This window comes from Chanos chanos, chromosome 2, assembly GCF_902362185.1.
Source record: "Chanos chanos chromosome 2, fChaCha1.1, whole genome shotgun sequence".
NCBI classification, from domain to species: Eukaryota; Metazoa; Chordata; class Actinopteri; order Gonorynchiformes; family Chanidae; genus Chanos; species Chanos chanos.
The window spans coordinates 38,633,772-38,655,536 of record NC_044496.1 but is presented as its reverse complement, the minus strand read 5'-3'; the positions used below and the strand labels follow the sequence as shown (position 1 = coordinate 38,655,536).

General features: G+C 43.9%; 1 protein-coding gene across 4 annotated transcripts in view; it reads left to right on the top strand.

Moving 5' to 3' along the window:
- The first annotated feature begins 278 nt into the window (after positions 1–278).
- The window catches only part of gnao1a (guanine nucleotide binding protein (G protein), alpha activating activity polypeptide O, a), a 69,279-nt gene continuing 47,792 nt past the window's right edge, over positions 279–21,765 (top strand). For 3 of the 4 annotated variants that reach the window (XM_030793008.1, XM_030793023.1, XM_030793016.1), the window contains exons 1-3: positions 279–719; positions 906–948; positions 15,918–16,059. In XM_030793008.1, coding sequence (XP_030648868.1) covers positions 602–719; positions 906–948; positions 15,918–16,059 — 303 coding nt within the window. In that variant the 5' untranslated portion in view covers positions 279–601. The remainder of the gene's footprint in view (positions 720–905; positions 949–15,917; positions 16,060–21,765) is intronic. The other variant, XM_030793031.1, reaches the window with a different exon arrangement.

Below are 21,765 nucleotides of genomic sequence, written 5' to 3'. Positions count from 1 at the left end.
TATATGCATTGCTGATTACCTTCACCTTTGTAAAGCTTGCGACTATTCAGAAATTAAAGAAATAACCGAAAACTATGTTTGTTTCTGCTTTTTTCTATGTATTTGCATGAGACGGTAAAGCCAACACACTTAACGGTGCACGACTAGGATGCTTGCTGGAGCATGCTCGTTTCGTTCTGCTCGGCCCTGACGTCAGCGAGATTGTCTGAGAGTGTCGAGCCCGGCGCGCTCTCCCTGCTGACCCTCCATTGTGCGCAAGCTAAACGATGCGAGCGCTCGCTGTCGGTGCCGCCGCCCAGTAGAGACTCCCAGCCCCGTGGATCGACCACAACGGTTCCGCCAAAAAAGACATCGAGTGAGCGCAAGCGACGGAGATTGTAGCTTTTGTTTCAAACCAGTATCTCACGTTGTCGTTTTCGGGTTTTAATGCTTTAGCTATAGTCGCCGAGAGAGGCAGAGTGTGAGAGAGAGAGAGAGGGAGAGAGAGGGTGTAAGAGAGCTAGACAAGCTTAGAGAGGGACAGGGAAGAAATACAGAGAAAAAAGGATTGCTCGTATTTCGCACCTCGCCTGTTTTGGAAATACATAAGGGTTGTCTAGCCATGGGATGTACACTGAGCGCCGAGGAGAGAGCGGCTCTGGACAGGAGCAAAGCTATCGAGAAAAACCTGAAAGAAGACGGAATCACTGCCGCTAAGGATGTGAAATTACTTCTCCTAGGTAACACAGTGCTTCATGAGGAGGGAATTCATTCTGTGTCCTTCGACATAACCGCTAGTTAAAGAGTGCGGATGTCTATATTGCACAAACGTTTTTTTCTTCAGTAAATTCAGCAATTATTTCAGAATCATTTTAACCCTTATCATGATAGACATTCTTACTCCCACTATGTGTCTTCCCTAACAGGAGCCGGGGAATCCGGCAAAAGTACCATCGTGAAACAGATGAAGTAAGTGCATTGGTTTAAATGACATTTCATGTTTAATTTCTACTGAATGAGTTTGGGCATACCACACACACACGCACACACACACACACTATCTAATGCCTGATGGCGAATTCTAGGTCCGCCATATTTTCAAGTAGTTATGAGGCATCGCTGCGATGTAGGGATGTGGTCTTGTAGCTTTGCGCAATGATTCAAATGGTGAGCTTTGCGGTTTGCGAAGGAAAAAAAATATTGCTGTGCTGTTCACGAAAATGGTGCTGAAAGTGGGGGCACCGTGTTTTGTCCGTGTTATCGTCCATCGTCCGTGTGACCGTGTAGCCTACATCATGAATCGTGTGCGCACTGGTCCCGGCTGAGAAGCATTAAGACAGACCTCTGCCAATTAATCTTGATGGCATGCTTGTATCTCCCCTGATCTCTCTCAACGTTCTCCTGAACGTTTGATCCCTTGACGAAGGTCTTGAGGGATGATTCGTTAGCACGTAATTAAAAAAGTTATATATATATATACATATCTCAAATGGTTATGAGCCAAATGACATCATTCAGAGCTACATTCAGAATTACGAGATATTATTACACGGCAGTCTATTATATTTATTTTCGCTACATCTTCACATTCAGTCTTCGTTTGGCCACAGGCATGTCAGACTAAAATGAAAAAGAATTTTACGTAAGCCACGGGATAGGCTATTGGGCTGTTCTGAGAAAAGAGAATGCTTTATCCATCTTTTCCTTGAAAACGTATGCGTTTACATATACCGTTAAAGCATATGTTTGTGCTGTCGGCCTGCGCATCCTGTATATGTAGGTGTGATGTGTGTTACTGTGAATGTGTGTATGAGATCGTATGATTGTGCATGAATAAGTAAGAAGAATTGGTACCACCCGAACTTCTTCACTCGGCCATTTTTATTTCTCTGCTGCCGCTGCCAGATTCAGGCACCTTCTCTACACTTTGTCACAACGAATTTACCCACCCTGTAGGACTATACCCGAAGTGAAATCATGTTATCCAGTCTGCTCTATGCCTTTTTTCTCGCAACATTTTGTGATATATTGTGTTCGTCTCCGACTGACCGTTGCCGTTCACTGACGTTTGGGGTATCTCAATAGGCTAATAATGTACAGTGCTGCACTTAGTCGTATGTATCTCACATCAGTCTTGATGTACCTTGTAGGTTATGTTTTACTGATATCAGTGCCTTTATGTCGTTGGGGATTTTAAAATAGAAATCAAATTGACCCTGGCTTCAGATATTCGATAAAGAAACGCCTTCCATTTTCAAGTGTTTGCAGGAGCTCTGCCATCTTCGAATGGAATCTTTAAAGAGGAGAATCCATTTTTGATAGATTCAGTAAAGATTAAATGACGTCAAAATCTTCGCCGATGGGATCGTTATATTCTTTGGTCTGTTAGATTCATGGAATTGTTATGGAGATGTATTTGGAATGAGGTATCATATCATTTCAGGCGGTTTCAGTGGTGGACAGCGCCCAGCAGAGCTTGATCGTCCAATCGTATCTCTTCGGGTATTCTCGAGTCTTTCCGTTGTTTGAATTGCCGAATCCTCAGCAAGCGGTAAAACACGGAACGGATGTTCACTGTCTTTGTGCTTCTGGGGCGTAACTGGAGGTGTGATTTCTTTTTGGATTCTGATAATGTGAGAGGCTCTTCTTAAGCCAAGAGTTTTTAATACGGTTTGCCCTCGAGGGGCAGCCTATTTTAAACTTGACTGTGGCGTAACCAAAAAAGACATTGAATTACACATAGGAACCGAAGATGTCTGCCAAAATGTGTGACAAAAATTAATTTACCAAACACTCGTTATGTTCTCTATACAGTCACTATACACTATGCACAAATCAATTAATAATTGTCTTTTGGTTGAGCCATGTAACTGAACAATGATGCAACTGGATAATGAAGAAGAATCTTTGGATTATTTTTGTCTGCACAAGAACAGAGAGATGAGTGTTTTGATTCTGTCTGGTGCCACGAACGGCCAGTGGAAGGCAGTGACTATTGGGACTTCATTTGAACTATAACAGACATCTTAAAGCTGTTTGGTGGTTGGGTAGGATGGTGTGGTGGGAGGCGCTACCTGCTTGTGCTGTTAATGAAATTCAGGGCCCACATGGTGTGGGAAGGGATTTGTTTGTTCTCACACAGTTGTATCATTTGAATTTCAAGTATGCTTGTAGTCAAGCTATGTCCAAGTTGACTTTTAACACATGCCACTTTCCCAGGAAGGGGAGGGACCAGTGATTTCTATCGTCATATTTACAGAATTCATTTGTCAGAAATCAGTTAATAAAACACTGATAAAATATGCAGGGCAATGAAATGATGATGCTTAGAGACAGAGTGAAAAAGAGAGAGTAAAAAAGCATCAGAGTGAGAGAGACAGAGAGAGAGAGAGAGAGAGGAGAACATGATAGAGGAAATAAGAAGAGGTATTTCAGATTGCCTTTTGTAGAACAGTACAGGCACTGGTTAAGTTTGCCACTCTAATATATTGCTTCTAGCGTCAGCAGTGCTTCCATCTGCTTAGCTCAGTGTGTTAGGAGTATGTGTTTGAGTGTGTGTGTGTGTGTGTATGTAAGTGACTGTAGGGCTCAGTAGCCTGACACTGATCATATCACAGCAGCCGCAGCTGGGCTCACTCATACTCACCACTCACCATCCTCATCCTCATGTTCTACTGAGAATCCCACTCAGCCACAGTGCACTCAGTACCCTGCCCCAGGGGATAGGGTGTGAGAGTGTGTTTGCGAACACATTCTTCGTGTCTGTGTGTGTGCGCTCGTGCATGTGTGTGTGTGTGCGTGTGTGTGTGAGATAGACAGAGATTGAGAGCAGGAGAGAAGGAGAAAGGGAAAAGGACTCAGATCACAGCACCATGTGTGTGTATATGTGAGTGTATTTTGTGGTCATGTTACCTGTGTGTCAGTTGTACCATCTGTTTAGGGGAATCAATATGAACATATATACTTAAATGTATGTACTTACACATTTTACTTATTCAGCACTCTACTCAACAGAGAACCAAGGTCTTAATCCAGGCATTAAAAAGAAATTTCTGCACATCTACGTGTGTGTGTGTATGTGGTATTTTCTTTATGTAATCTCATGTAATTTAATAGCAGAGAATGTGAAAACACAGCCTATCTACCACTATCTTCGAAAAACAAGTGAACCCATTACCAACATTGTGTTCTTTACCAAATCTTTTAGATTCAAGTTTTGATTGTTAGTTTATGATAGGGTTAAAGTTAGCCTTCCTATTAGTCTTTAGTGAAAGGCTCTCTTCGCCTGCTCTGTAAACCTAACTCTCCTGACATTTTATCCTTTAAAAGCTGTCTTCTGCTGACCTTTGGGTTACAGTGGGGGAGGATTTAAACTGTTTATCATTTTTTAAAGCAGTTTCTACAATATGTCTGTGTTTAAAACCGCTGGGCCTTAGTCTCTATCCAGCTAATTGTGAAAAGCTTTGTTTTGTGCAGAACACCCAGCTGTTCCCTTAACCTCCATCTGTGCCTGGATTTACCACTGCCTGTATCTAGCTACGGCACAGGGACAAGAGACAAAACATACACGTATTGCCTATTGTCAAAATGAAAAACCAGAAACAAAGACCTAACTAAACATATACATGTATAATGCTTTAGTATTCATGCCCAGAAAAGATGCTGGCTAAAAGCATTTGACCTTTAAGCTGAATTACAGTCTAAAATCTACTGATAGAGGATGGCAGATGTGTCCCTTTCAATTAATTTGACATTTTTAGAGAAAGTTGCTTTGCATTTGTCATGATATATCAATATAGCGCTATAATATTTGAATATTTAAAAGATGAGTTTTTATAGCAGCGTGTGGTATAGGAGAGCATAACACTTCGAAATATCTTAAGATCTCACCTGAAACATTCACAGTATATCAGTGCAGGAATTTTAAAATATGATATTTAATGCATATTTTGTATTTTTGTCCAAAAATAATTCGTCCCATTTTAGATGGAAAAGTCCCTTTTGTAGTGAATCACCTCTTCCTTGGCTAAGCTTCACTGTTAATGTGAACCAGATGTCTTTCTTTGTGTGTGTGTGTGTGTGTGTGTGTGAGAGAGAGAGGGAGAGAGAGATTGCCAGAAACGTGCAGTACAGTGTAACCTGAAGAAGGTTTGTCCTGATGTTTGGGGCTGATTTTGAATGTGAAGGGAGCAGACACTGGGGTGTTCTGTCCTGAATTCAGCCCATCACCGGCACCAGTGACAACAGGCAGCAGTAGAGTTATTTACAGAAGCACTTTGTGCAGTAGGCCACCTGATGTTTACACACACACACACACACACACACACACACACACTACATCTCTCAACTGAATTACACGGATGGAGTTTCACTGCTTTTAAAATCTGGCAGCTGGTTTGGCTTTGTAGAGCCAGAGCCAGAGATGTAGTGGTTTGGGTCCCAGCTGTGAGGGGCATGGGGGGGTGGTGAGTCATTTTATCCCTGTATCTAGGTAGGCTGATGACACTGGTGTTGGTGTATTAGTGTGTCTGTGTGTGCTTTTGGGGGAGGGGGAGTGGCATTTGTTTGCAAGTGGAGAATGGTTTTGCATTACTTTTATTGCATTGGTCTACAGGTGGAGGCCTTTGTGTGTTTGTGTGTGTGCACATGTGTGTGTGTGCATGTGCATGTATGCGGCCCCTCGTAAGCATGTGCACATTTGCATTTGTGTGTGTGGAGGGTGGTACGGCAGTAGTTTAAATTGCATAGTTGCCCATGTGCGTGTGTGTTTGTTTGTGTGTGTGTGTGTGTATGTGTTTGTGCATGCGCCGTGCATATGTCTGCATGCTGTATATGCATGGGAAAACGTCTCTCTGAGTAAAAAAACGTGTAAAAATGTTGCTTTGAGGCCAGCTGTGGTAAGGTTTGAGAAAATATACGTGCAGAAAAATGCCCCTGTGCAGAGAGATTAGTTTATTGGAACACGGATGTGGCCACACACACTGCAGGTGGCCACAGGCCGCTCTCTTACTTGGCTTTGAGGGGAAATTCTGACTCACGGTTTTGAAATAAGGAAGGAAAGTGATGCTGACGCAATATGTAGAGTGGTGAAATGGGTGTGCTCTGTACTCACTGTGTGTGGTACAGACTCTTTGCTGCCTCACCCACTATTGTATGCCAACCTGAGATGTAGCACTACTCTAGTATTGGTCTCTCTCTCTCTCTCTCTCTCTCTCTCATCTTCGCTCTCTCTCCATCTCAACATTATGGCCGTAATTTTCACTGTGTTCTTTATTCCTTGTCTTTTTCGACTTTATTTGCTGCCTCTTTATTCACTGCTCTCTCTCTCTCTCTCTGTCTCTCTCTCTGTCTCTGTCTCTCTCTCTCTCTCCCTCTCTCTCTCTGTCTCTGCATGTGTAATTGTGGGAGAGAGTTTTATGGGTACCTCTAATGATGTAATTAGAAGTGATGGAGCGGAGGGGAGAACAAACAGATCTTGGGCCATTCTGACCAGAGTGTTCCCAGCTCTCTCTCTCTCTCTCTCTCTCTCTCTTTCTCTCTCTCTCTCTCTCTCTCCTTCTCTCTGTTTCTCGGCTGGGCTTGGCCAGCTGACCAACTCCCCTGTTTCTCTGGGGCTGCCTGGATTGTTGCCGACACAGGAATGTGGCTTAACTCAGAGATATGCTACTGCTCAGAAATACCCCTCACAACAGATGATTGTGTGTGTGTGTCCTGTATTTGTTTGTTTATTTCTTGGCTCTGTTGAATTTGGTGTTGGTGGGTTGTCTATATGTGTGTACAGAGACATTGCATTGTAAATTGTGGTAAACGTTTTGCATTCTCTTTGCATTGAGAGCTACATGCAAAGTACAGACCGTAATGTAGACAGGTCAAATAGGGATTGTGTGTCAGACTCATTGATACACATCACTATTTCACGCACACACACTCACACATACACACACACGCACACGCACACACACACAAACACACACACGCACACACACACACAAACACACACACACACGCACACTCACACGCACACACTCACACGCACGCACGCACACACACACACACACACACACACACACGCACACTCACACGCACACACTCGCATGCACGCACGCACGCGCACGCACACACACACACACACACACACACACACACACACGAGCAGGATAGGCAGGAACCCAAAGCAAGAGCAGCAACAGATGACTCATATCTGTAAACCTGTGATAAACAGAGACTGGACTAATGAATTGAATTGGACATTTACTACACCTGACTAATCTCTACATTACCTGCCAATGGGTCCCATTCACATGTATTGACTTTTCTCCTGGAGACTTATGACTGTGTAGTAATGTGCTTTACCATCTGCATTTCTGGAGGTTGACTTGTAGGCCCAATGGCCTTCAATATTGACAAGCCATTAATCCAGCGCTCAGTCATTCATTGCACTGGGAAATTGAGCTGGAGAAAAACAGTATGTCAGAGGGGTGTGACCTTTATATCTCGGAAGGGCTGGCCTTTTCTGTCTCTTTCTCTGTGCCTGGTGTGGAAGAGTTCATTTATCTCAGTGTTTGTGTTTGAGTTTGTTTGTAGCTGAAACCTCAAGGTCATTGCTTCTTAGCTTTTCCGTAGGTGGAAAGACTCTTTTTGCTGAGAAGTGACAGAGAGATTGTTAGCGAGGGAGAGAGTAGAGAGAGGAAGAAAATTGGTGGGCTACAAAGAAAAGAACACAGAGCAAAAAATGAAGAGAGAGAGAGAGAGAGTTGCTGGAATGTCAAGTGCATCCCCAAATCCATGCTGGACCCCTTTACTACCCCCTCACAGCTTCCTAAAACGGAGCATCTCTCTCTCTTTCTCTCTCTCTACCTCTCTCCCTCCCTCTCCATCTTCGCTATGGTCAGTCCTCCTACTCTGGCTGTGTGGAGAGTTTCACCCAGGCACAGTGAACTGTCCGTGTGATGTCACAAAAGCCCTTTGTTTTAACTAGGTGTTTGTATTTGACTGCAGCAGGTCTGGGTTGAGCATCAACAAAGGAGCCTTGTTTAAGAGGTTGATTGTATCGGTTAGATCAGCTGATCTGAGGTCAGCTGGTTTAACACAGCATAGCAGGCTATTCTCTGTAAATAATTACATAACAAAGAGAATACATCGCTTTAACCTCCATTAGGACCAGTATAAAAACAGCAGTGTGAATGGAGAAGGTAGAAAATGTCACCAATCCGAGAGTTCCACATCCAGCTGAGTGAAAATAACACGTTTGTGTTCATTTCTAGCGTTGGCGACTGGCGTGTTAAGCAGCACAGATTGAGAGTGTGTGTTTCGTGTCAGGGTGAAGGGCGTTAATTGCAGCAGGTTGTGACTGTGTTTACTTGGTGTGTCAGCGTAACCTTTACCTGCTGTGTGTGTGTGAGAGAGAGAGAGAGAGAGAGAGAGAGAGAAAGAAGCTAAATTGGCCTGTGTGTGTGTTGATGGGCTCCCAGGGGCCTCATGGTGAACCTGGGAGATACACAGGTTGTAATGTAACGAGAGTTGCTTTTAATTAAATGATAATTGCAGACATAGCTGATGCAGTCTGCGACTCTTCCTCACAAACAGAAAACCTAACACACCACACTTAACACTTATTGGACATTAAGAAAGAGAGAAAAGCTCCCACAAACTATTTAATTACTGTAAATATATTTACATGTGGAAAAACTCCTGATTATATCAGTCATTTGGGGCTTGTTCAGCATATACCACAAATGTAGAAATATAAAATGAAATGTATATATATGTATGTGTGTGTGTGTGTGTGTGAACAAATCTTAGCTGGCTCAGAGCAGCTGAGGCTGAGGTTCTGGGAGAGCACTGATGATGTGCTGTCTCAGCTATTTGTCTTTCTTTCTCTCTCCTCCCCTCCTCCGTTGGCATGGTGATAATTATGGCAGCCTTAATTAGAGAATGACAAATGACCCGAAGCCAGAAGATTGTGAGGGGAAGGGTCACAGCAATGAACAACCAATCAGAACATGAGTAGGTGTGACTTAAGGATAGCGAATGGGAGGGGTTAGAGCCAGGGAGGATTGAATGAGATGGGATGTCTGCCAATGAGAGCGCAGGGTTAACTGCTGTCAACAGCATTAATCACCAATGAGAGGTCTGAGGCACTGGTGCATGCCTCTCAGATTTTTTTTTACTGCTGTTTATTTTTTCCAATCAGAGCTTATTTAAATGGTCTTTAGTGATTTGATAGATAGTCTTTAGGGATTTTAAGCAGAACCTGCTTGGCGTTTCGTAAGTGGAGAAATGAAAGGAAGCATACAATTCGAGGACCACTTTCCAGTTAAATATGGACAATTGACTTTAATGCCACAAACATTATCCAAATAGATCTGCTCTCCATAAAACAAAACTACCACACATAAACTCCCATAAACTTCACAAACGGAGAGGAACTGCTGAAACCAACGAATCGACATTCATATTTGTGTGTTTAGCCAGTCAAAACCTGTCATTGCATATTATCTATATCAAAACCTTATATGTCTTTTTTGTGTTTCATATAGTCTGATTCTTTGACAGTAATACATACTTAGCTTATCAGACAAAAACACTTTGCTATGCTTGTTCATTCAAAAATATATGTATGTGAACCTGGTCTCTTCTGAATCTACAAATCTGATTCTCTCTCAGGTTTCAACAGCTCACATACAATCCCTGTCTGTGTATGTGAGAAGAGAGAACAGGTGGAGAATAGAGAGAGAGAGAGAGAGAGAGAAAGAGAGAGATAGAGAGAGAAAATGACAAAAGAATGGGAAAGAAAAAGATGGATAGTGATTTGTAGACTGTCTTCAGATGAAATGTGGAATCTGAAGCTCCATTTTAAGATGGAGGAGCAGTAATTGGGTTAGACTTAATGGAAGATGACTCAGAACACAGTCTGTCTGGGATGTTTCTCCTCTCCGCTTTGGACGGCCTTGGTGACTCCATTTTGCCGGACCCCGGGGGCGGGAGAGAGGGAGGGCAGGGGGCTGTTCTGAGAGGGGGAAGGTGGTGGGGTGTTTTAGAGGGGGAAGGTGGTGGGGCTTTTTGAGAGGGGGAAGGTGGTGGGGTGTTCTGAGAGAGAGGTAAGGTGGTGGGGTGGTCGGCTGTTCTGAGAGGGGGAGGGTGGTGGGGTGGTGGGCTGTTCTGAGAGGGGGAAGGTGGTGGGGTGTTTTGAGAGAGGGGGAAGGTGGTGGGGTGTTCTGAGAGGGGGAAGGTGGTGGGGTGTTCTGAGAGGGGGAAGGTGGTGGGGTGGTGGGGTGTTTTAGAGGGGGAAGGTGGTGGGGTGTTTTAGAGAGGGGGAAGGTGGTGGGGTGTTCTGAGAGGGGGAAGGTGGTGGGGTGTTTTAGAGGGGGAAGGTGGTGGGGTGGTGGGGTGTTTTGAGAGGGGGAAGGTGGTGGGGTGTTTTGAGAGGGGGAAGGTGGTGGGGTGTTCTGAGAGGGGTATGGTGGTGGGGTGTTTTGAGAGAGGGGGAAGGTGGTGGGGTGTTCTGAGAGGGGGAAGGTGGTGGGGTGTTCTGAGAGGGGGAAGGTGGTGGGGTGGTGGGGTGTTTTAGAGGGGGAAGGTGGTGGGGTGGTGGGGTGTTTTAGAGAGGGGGAAGGTGGTGGGGTGTTTTGAGAGAGGGGGAAGGGTGGAGGGGAAGGTGGTGGGGTGGTGGGGTGTTTTAGAGAGGGGGAAGGTGGTGGGGTGTTTTAGAGAGGGGGTATGGGTAGAGTAGTGCATGGCAGCTGATAGAAGAGGGCTGGAACGCTGCTCTGATTACCACAGTTAAAAATAGAGACTCTACACCACCACCCCCCCCACTACCACCACCACCAAAGACACACACACACACACACTCGAACAATTCAATAGACAGGATAAGAAGCTGTATACTGGGTAGGTGATGACAGTGACAGTACTCTAGCACTTCTGTCAGAGCAAATGGGCTTCCAACACACAGCCCCCCGGACAAAGTATTATTTTTAAAGGAGAGATAGAGGAGACAGAAAGAGAGAGCTGTGTGTGTGCATGTGTGTCTGTGCACTTGCGTGTCTGTGTGAGTGTGTGTGTGTCTATGTGTGTGTGCGTGTTTGTATGAGACATATGGATCTTTGACTCTACTTTGAGCTGACTGTTAAATGATGCATATGTGCTGTACACTGTCCAGTGTTACTGAGTCACTTAGTGCTGTCCAGTCCATTCATCTCATTCACACCAGACAGCACGCCCTGGTCATTCATACAGTGTGTGACCTCTGGACCTCTGTCCTCTGTCACCACTTTCAGTCTACACACATTCGCATGAACTGACTTACATTTAGAGGAATTCTTTTGAGATGATGGATATATATATATATATATATATATATATATATATATATATATATATATATATATATATATATATATATATATGTATGTATGTATGTATGTATGTATTTATATATATACACACACATACATACATATATATACATATACATATACATACACACACACACACACACATATATATATATATATATATATATATACACACATTTTGTTTGTCTATAACAGTACTGTAACCCATATAACCGAGAGAAAGGAAGAGAATGTTTCACTGAGGTTACAGGTGTGTCTGTTGTGTTTGTCTGTATGTGTGTGTCTGTGTGTTGGTGTCTGTGCGTTTGTGTGTGTGTGTGTGTGTGTGTGAGTGTGCAATCATTTTTTAGATTATGACCTCAGCAGGACATCTCTTTAGTCAATTTTAGTCTCCTTTTAGGTCAAATCTCATTCTCTCTCATTTTCTCTCTCTCCCTTTCTCTCTCTCGCTCTCTCTCACACACACACACACACACACACAAACAGATTTATCGTAATATAGGAGTTCAGACATCCCTCTGACGTCAGTTTTACTTCAACAAAAGGAACATAGAATAGCCAGAACCCTAACCGTAACCACAGATATTTTCAACAATAGCAGCCATTTCCTTTATTATGAATGTAAAGAAGCAAATACCCCCTTTGCATCAAAACAGAAAATACTATCTTGACTGGCTGCTCTGAGGTCAGGAAATGAAAGTCTTCAAGCACAAAGAGCAAAGACCTCCCAGTGTGAGGTGATCCTTTTCTCTCACTCCCTGACTCTCTTTTTTTTTCAATCACTCTCTCTCAATCTTTGTCTCTCTCTGTCTCTGGCTTTATTTTTTAATGAGTGCTCTACAATAAGTGACTAGGACGGAGGGGTAGTTATAATGATCTTTCTCTTCTGTCGTTTTCCTCACACACACACACACACACACACACACACGGAATAAAGAAACTTCAGTAGAATGGGAAGACGTGAGACAAGCAATTCTGAAAATGTGTCTATTACCCACACAAAAGCTAACACTCTCTCTCTCTCTCTCTCTCTCTCTCTCCCTCTCTCTCTCTCTCTCTGTCTACCCAGGCGGAGCTCTCCTCTCTCTTATCTGAAGCCAACTCTGTGTGTGTGTGTATTTGTGTCAGGGCTGTTAGGCAGGGACATTTGGAGAGCCCTCATGGCTGGGCTACGTGTTAATGTGTGTGCCAGACAGAAGACTGGCTGTGTTGGAGAAGCAGGGTAGAGCTGGGATAGAGGGGGCAGCTGTGTGCCTGCTAGGCCCAGTGGATGGGTCTCCACAGCAGATGCTCAGAGACAGGGTGAAAGGGTGTGGGCACCTTCCTACAGGGCCGAGGGATACAGCCAAAGGGTACTGGTACTGCTAGAGCTGGTACCTCCACAGAGTCAAGAGGGGGGCATCAGAGAGTCAGCTGCAGGCAGGGGACAAGATGAAAGAGATAAACACCCTTATGAAGTTTGTACTCTAACATCATTTATTGTTTTAAAGATATGTATGTTATGTACAAATTAGCAGATAGGACTATATGCAGTATGATGAACATATAGATGTTCACATAATCACACATATGTATGTACACACACTTGCATGCACACACACACACACACACACACAAACACACACACACACACACACACACACACACGGCCACACACTTGCAAGTTGCTTGAGCGTAAGGACCTGTATCAATGTTAAGTCTGTACTCTGCAGAATCTCCACAACTGAGAAGTTGGTAATGCGATGGTGCGTGTGCGTGTGCGTGTGTGTGTGTGTGTGTGTGTGCGTGCGCATGCGTGCGTGTGCATGTGTGTGTGTGTCACTAGCCAGGTCAGACGGAACAGAAGTTTCGCCCATTTGGCTTTGCCCTCAGTGTCTCACATTTGAAACAGATCAATGTCCATTCTCTGGGGAATCAAAACCCTCCAGATTGTGTTCTTATTTATATTGTGACTTTGAGAAGACCTAAACACATGTTATTTTTTATCACCTGAATAATTTATTGGTTACCTGAGAAACAGCACCAGTCTCAGTTACAGCAGTCCAGGTTCATCACCTCCAACTTGGCTCAAGGTATTACTGCACTGTTTAGACAGTTTTGTCAATGTAGACTTTGAGACAGTAATGGAGTTTGAAACCATACAGGAAGTGAGATGATAGTGTGGCCAGAGCTGAGTAAATCAGAACCTTTTAATTTTCAAGACCGGCCAGTATGTAATAGGCTTTACAGAGATGGATTTATCAGGAAACTAATGCAAACAGCAGACAGATAAACAGAGTTCTAGCCGATTGGTGCGCCCTGATTCACATGGAGGTCTCCGTTAAGGATGGCGGAGTCCCCAGGGAACGATCAGGGGAGAATCAGAGCAGATTTAGAGGAGCTGATCGGTGGTTTTTTGATTAGCTAATGATTGCCAGGTGTTTACTGGCTGGCTGGCCACCGGGGTCGCGTGGACTGGAATGGCTTAGCGTGGCGTAACTGAACACACGAGCCACAAAACAAAGGCCACGGATCTGTCCTTGGCACCGTGTCTCTCAGGGCTCAGCCCGAAATCTGTCCCCTTACCAACGTCTCTGATACACAAACCGCAGCCGAACGAGAGAGATGAAACTCTGTCATTGACCCAAAGCCTCTAAAGTTCTTCCTCGAGAAAATAAAGGTTTCCCTGTATAAATGAATTAGATTACAGTTGAACGAATTAGACCATAATATTTCAGGAAGTATTCTGTTTCTCTAAATAATTGAATGCATGATATATTTAGACATGCGATATATTTTTTTCTCAACTCTGTTAACTGTGCACTAAGCTATGTATTAAAGTAAAATATGTTTTTTAATATTTGGTGCACTGCTATTTAATTATGCAATAGCTTCAAATTATTATATTCATATAATGACTCATACTATTTTACATTTAATATTCAGGAGAAATATAATTTGGGATATTCTGAAGCTGCATTTGGACTGAATCATAGCTTGTTGAAGATCTTAAAAAACATTTTCATATGTGACTCACATCTGCACAGGCAACAATGTCCAAAGGCTGGAGTTAAAACCATTCCGACATGGCACGAAATTATCTGCTTTGTCACCAAAGTCTAGTGAGAAAACCACGAGTTAAACCAGTGACACGAACAGCGAAATCCTCTTCTCGGCGTCTCAAAGGAAAGCCACGCGCAGTCAGGAACATGGCCTGCCAAAATCAGACAAAGGCGCAGTTAACGCAGACAGTCAATGCAGGCATGACATCTCGGCTCTGCTGGAAAAGGAGGGGGAGGCTTAATTTAATCAAACCACCATAAAAACCAGCTTTGAAACATAGGATTATTTAGCATGTTGTCATAAAATGGTGTAAACAAACTGCCTTCAGAACCCACCATTATTCAAGAAATAAACTTTTTTTTTTTTTTGAGTGGGTGGAGAGTTATTGAAAAAGGAAGGAAAGGAAAGTGGTGGAGTTAGTGAACATGTTTGATTGATAATTCAGTGCCAAACTGGGCTGTTTAAATCTGGAGTCTAGGGCTCACCTAGTTTCCAGAGGTCGTCCTCTGTCCTCTTTTCACCCTACTCATATTCACTATGAAAGGTCCAAAGTGACACCCCCACCCCCTACCTTTACTGGCTGCCCCATTTATCTAGGATCAACGTGTGCCATACTGTTTATCACAGACAGAGATAAAACTGTCATTTCATAATGGGGTGATTATTGAATGAGAGTGTATGATGGAGAGAGAGAGAGAGAGAGAGAGAGAGAGAGAGAGGGCAGGTTCTCCAACCACAGTTTTACACCTGATGCTGTCTCACTGGAACACCCCTGTGGAGATGTACCTTACAGTAGTACACACACACACACACACACACACACACACGCTCACAGAGCTGGAAAAGCATGTTTGACTGAGAAGTCTTCCTCAATGTGACACAGTGAAGTTTGGAGGACAGAACATGGCACGCCTCAGGAGACCAAGATCAGTAACAAACAGTTTCTATTACAGCCTCACACACTTCAGCCTGACATACACTGTAGCAAAAAACGTCAACTCAAAATGCCATTCGTTGTGTAGAGGGTGTAATTCAGTGAGGTTTTTGTTGAAGGTGCACTATGCCACTCTCATGTCAGGGAGAGGGATGTGAGGTGGGGGTGTGTGGAACTGTAGGTAATGGGGCATTGAGCACACATCTGCTTTCTGACTGGTATATAGTTTTCTCTCTCTCTCTCACACACACACACACACACACAGACAAACACTCATTACATGAAAGATGAAAACAGAGAAATGCAGTTAAGGAACTAGCAAGATTGATCCCAGAGATCTTTCAACTTAAGTGTGTGTGTGTGTGTGTGTGTGTACGCACGTGCGCGCACGCATGCGCGTGTTTCTGTGTGTGTGTGTGTTTGTCTCTAGCTTGTGGTTGTTTGTTTGTTTAATGTCTGCTCTGAGTTAAAAATCTTTTCATAATAATCTGTGTGACTCAGAATGCTCTCCAAAGAACATTTACACTAATCCAACAAACACAGGAAACAGTTTAATTAACTGTGTTTGTTTTGTGTGTGTGTGTGTGTGTGTGTGTGTGTAGGATTATCCATGAAGATGGTTTCTCTGGGGATGATGTGAAGCAGTATAAGCCTGTGGTCTACAGTAACACCATCCAGTCTCTGGCTGCAATTGTTCGTGCCATGGATACTCTGGGCCTGGAGTATGGTGACAAGGAACGCAAGGTCAGTCTGTTACCGATACACCCCACACCACACTACACTACACCACACACCACACCACACCATACACCCCACAGACACACACCACACTACACTACACCACACACCACACCATACACCCCACAGACACACACCACACTACACACCACACTACACCACACACCACACCATACACCCCACAGACACACACCACACTACACACCACACTACACACACACACCACACCATACACCCCACAGACACACACCACACTACACACCACACTACACCACACACCACACCATACACCACACAGACACACACCACACTACAACACACACCACACCATACACCACACTACACCACACACCACACCATACACCCCACAGACACACACCACACACCACACAATACACCACACAGACACACACCACACTACACCACACCCCACACCATACACCCCACAGACACACACCACACTACACCACACACCACACCATACACCCCACAGACACACACCACACTACACACCACACCACACCATACACCACACAGACACACACCACACTACACCACACCACCCCACACCATACACCCCACAGACACACACCACACTACACCACACACCACACCATACACCCCACAGACACACACCACACTACACCACACACCACACCATACACCACACAGACACACACCACACTACACCACACACCACACCATACACCCCACAGACACACACCACACTACACCACACACCACACCATACACCACACAGACACACACCACACTACACCACACCACACCATACACCACACCACACACCACACCATACACCACACCATACACCACACAGACACACACTACACTACACCACACACCACACCACACACCACACCATACACCCCACAGACACACACCACACTACACCACACACCACACCATACACCACACAGACACACACCACACTACACCACACCACACCATACACCACACAGACACACACCACACTACACCACACACCACACATACACCACACAGACACACACCACACTACACCACACACCACACCATACACCACACAGACACACACTACACTACACCACACACCACACCATACACCACACAGACACACACCACACTACACCACACACCACACTACACCACACACCACACCATACACCACACAGACACACACCCCACAGACACACACCACACCATACACCCCACAGACACACACCACACCATACACCCCACAGACACACACTGCCGTCTGCCACGCCCTGTGCTACCAAGCACCAGAGATGAGAACAGACTTCACCAAACTCACAAACTGCACCAAACACCTAACTGCCACGTTCACTTTGGATGTTCACTTTCACCTTGAACATCCACCAAACTTATTGATTACACATAATTTCTCTGTAACACCCTCACACACTCCAGCCTGACCTCCACTATTAATCTAAACATCCACCAATCTCATAGAATATGCTAAGCCTCACCCATCACCATCAAAACTACTGGATATTCAAACCATCCGGTCAATTCTCACGGACTGCCATAAACAGTCACCACCACATCCAGCACTTGAAATTTAGACCAACATTAAATCTTCCACCTCCAACACCAGAGATCGGGTCTTCCACCAAACTCACGCGACTATTCACATTGCTGGTTAGAGCTCACATCTCCATCCAAATTGTTCTAGATCACAAAGCTTTCCCACTTGCGAAATGTTAGTATAAGCAGTTAAAATAGCTATACAAACATTCAAAAATGACTCTTCATTTTACAAAGACCATGAGCAGTTGTAACACACCCGAATGACAATGATATATAAAAAAACATGGAGATGCTTTCTAACCATTCTCTGGTTGTGAGATTCGGGTCACATGTCAAAATATTAATGAATTAGATCAGACATATCACTGGATCAGACGGGTCACTGAATTGAACAGGTCACTGAATCCTGATTCCAGAATTTATTTTCTTTCTCCATCTCTGGTCACTGCATGTATTTGATGGTATGCCGAATGTAGCAACGTGACACTACACATAAACCTCAGTCATCCAAACATATTTTCCAGTGTTGCCCAGCACAAAAAAATAGCTGTAATGTCAGTCATTTACATTTTTGTTCTTGTACATTACTCATGTTTCTAAGACATTTAAAAAATCATAACAGAGCAATGATAACATTACATAACAATCATTACAATAACAACATTACATAACAGGCAGGGTTTTTTTTTTAAACTCAGATGATTCTATCTGTCACATTCTATGTAACACATCACCTATTTTACTGTAATAATAAATCGGATAGCTACCATTCCCCTCAATGACATTTCTGATTCACATAATCACATGCACTTGACGGAGCAGATATGTTAGAATGTACTGCTAATCTTGGCCTTATCTCAGTACGGTGCACTATTCAGGAACACAGACACTGTTCTGGAATACAGACACTGTGAACAGTCAGTGAGAATCCCCTTATACTGACATAGTGTTTATTTGACAGTAGAGGAATATGATGAAGATGATGATGGTCAATGAGAAGACGGTAACTGTGATTTTGATGAATGATGAAGAGGGCAGTCATAAATGGGCTGTGTGATGCTGATAATGAGGAGAAAGATAATACATGTTCTTATCAGTCTGGGATCATTTTTTCACTGCAACATTTATAACGGTGAGTAAAGTCAAGACGACAGTGGAACACACACTGTCTGTGGTGGGCATACAGGTTTAATTCTGGACTCTTGGGAAGACGGTACTTTTAAAAGCAGTTGTCACCTTGGTTTATCCAAAATCATCAAACGTTAATGAATGGATTTCATTACGAGCTAACACATACCTAATGGCTCTCAGTGGAAGTGCTCTGGAAAAAAGCACCTGCTTTCTGTCCCAACCAAAACATGAGGTCAAAAGGCTAGGGATCAAAGGTCAGTTATTATAGCAGATGGTTTCCATTGGTGAATAGAGGACCTGAGGGCAAAAGCAATCCCATCATGCCTTCTGTGGTTTGGGTTCTGTTTCGGAGCATCCTGCTGCATGCTCAGAAAAACCATTACTGATCTCTTAGACTGTTACAGGAAGCACTGTATTATTTTTAATCAAACCAATGCCTTCGATACAGAAGGAAGTGTCATCTGACATATCTAGCGAATGTCGATCGAAATCTCTCTCGCTCTCACTCTCTCTCTCTCTCTCTCTCTGACTACAACAAGCTGTGCCTTCTCACAGGCAGATTAGATCTCCTTTCAGTAAGTGCTAACAGTTGAACCTCAGTGATGCACCAGAGATCACTGTATCTCATTCTAAAGACAGCAAAGAGGTGCAGGGCAAAATGTGTGTGTGTGTGTGTGTGGGCCTGGGTATGGGAATATGTATGGGAATGTGTGTGTATAAGAATAAAGGTTGTTCTCATTGCCCTAGGCCCCTCCTCTGTGGTAAAGCTGCTTAAGTCTAACCCCATGATGGCACATGTGTGTGTGTGTATGGTCACACCCATCACATTCATGTACACACACGCATACATACACAGACATACACAGACACACACACACACACACACACACATGTTCTTAGACTCTCTCCCCCTTTACTGAAGGGGCCAGCTGGCTCACACCTCTTTAATCTTAGGTGTGAAGCTTTTATTGGAGCAGTTCTCTCAACAACCTAATGTCTCTCCCTCCCCCTCTCTCTCTCTCTCTGTGTGTGTGTGTGTGTGTCTTTCTTTGCCCTTCTCTCTATCCTTCTCTTTCAACATGTGTCCTCTCTCTGTCTCTCTCTCTCCTGCTCTCTCTCTCTGTTTTAATCTGTCTTTGTATTAATCTCTCACTCTTTGGCTCTCTTTCTTCTGATATCACTCTCTTATCTCTGTCTTTCGCCACCTCTTCTGCTCTTGCCCGATCCTGGCCTGTTGCCATGGCTACCCCTTGTTTTGCCCTCCTCTCGACACATTCCGCAGCCTTGTGTCTAAGGGCAATGTCACTTGCGTGCAGGGAACAGTGTCTCAAATGGAGCAGCTGCATTCATGTGACTGTCCAAAATCTGGGCGTGTGTGTGTGTGTGGGTGTGAGAGAGAGAGAGCGTGTGTGTAGGTAACTGGAATGTGGAGTGTGTTTTCTCCCTTCACTGTACAAACAACCCAAACATATCGGTGTGTTCACTCTCTTTATCATCATTATGTGCTGGTGGAGCACAAACATTGTTTTATTTTGTTTTTTTATCTCTCAGTTTCATGCTATCTTCTATCATCCTTTCTCACGCTCTCATTCAGACATTTTTCATTAGAAGGCCTTTGTCTGCTGAGGTCTCCTTAAAGAAGCTCGACTACACAAAAACACACACACACACACACGCACACACACACACACACATGCAGACATGCACACACACTCATACACATACACATGCTCTGTGAACGGCACACATGATTGAAGCTTAAATGAAGCACCTCCAGTTTCCTTCCTGTTCTCTCTGTGGTTGTGCAGTTGGACGGGCACAGTCTCACAGAAGATCAGATTTGCGTTAAAGCCAAAGCAAGCTCAGAGGCTTTCGCATTCGAGCAATGAAATCCATTGACCTTAAAATCGATCACGACCTCTCCTCTACTCAATATATGAATTGTCAATGTCTTATTTGAGCTTTGCTCCAATGATGTGGTTAACCTTCTCAGAGCACCTCAACTCTCCTTCTAATGAGGTATAGTATTATTGCCAGCTCCCGGTCTAATCCTACACTCTGCATACACCTGATTCAGTGAGAACTGGTTGTGTTGGATTAAGGTTGGTGCCCACATATACAGCACCTTAGCAGGGGGGCAAGTTATTTTCTCCAGGACTCCACCACTCTTTACCACAGTCCCTGGTTTTGGCTTCTGTTATTTCCTCCTAAATATTATTTTAGTGATTAATACTGCTTCTGTATTACTCTACTGTTTCCTGTGTTTGACTGTGCACCGTGTTGTATGTGTTTTACATACTGGATGTCTAAGTGGGAGTGAGCAGTTCTGCCACACCTACCGAAAACGGGCACGTCTGCCTGTCGTCTCTGCCCTGGCACTGGGTATCACCTTCTCCAGTCCTAACCACATGCAAATGTATGCACTAAACCCCCCAAAAATAGAACTGCAAAAATGGGATTATAAAGCAAGAATTCTGGGTAAGGAGAGAGGCCGTGACAGAGAGAGAGAGAGTGAGAGAGAGAGTGAGAGAGAGAGAGAGAAAGAAGAAAAACCATGAATGCGTAAGAAAACAAATTTGTGTCTTCAAATTAACGGAACGCTATTTCTGCCAACTCATTGGCTCTTTTTTTTATTACTTAAGCGAGTGAAAATTGAACAAAGTATCTTTTCCTTACGTATGTCCTCTTCTCTTCCACTGTAGAGAGAACTGACTTAGCTAATAAAAGCTATGGCTAAAACAGAAGAATACTAACAATCACTCATTCCACTCCAAAAAGAAAACACAACCTCAATGTACAGTAACAGCACAAAACCCTTACTGAACTGTATATGTATACATACAAATGTATATATGTATTAATCCTTTCAAACCATTAGAGCACTGACAGCCATTCTCATATAGAGAACAGTGGGTAGTTTTCTGTTGACATATCCTTTAACGACTGTTGACAAAATGCTGGATCGATAATGTTTAATATATTGGGGAAGGGGTGGGACTTATTGATTGCTGAAGCAGGTCTTGGCACTTTGGC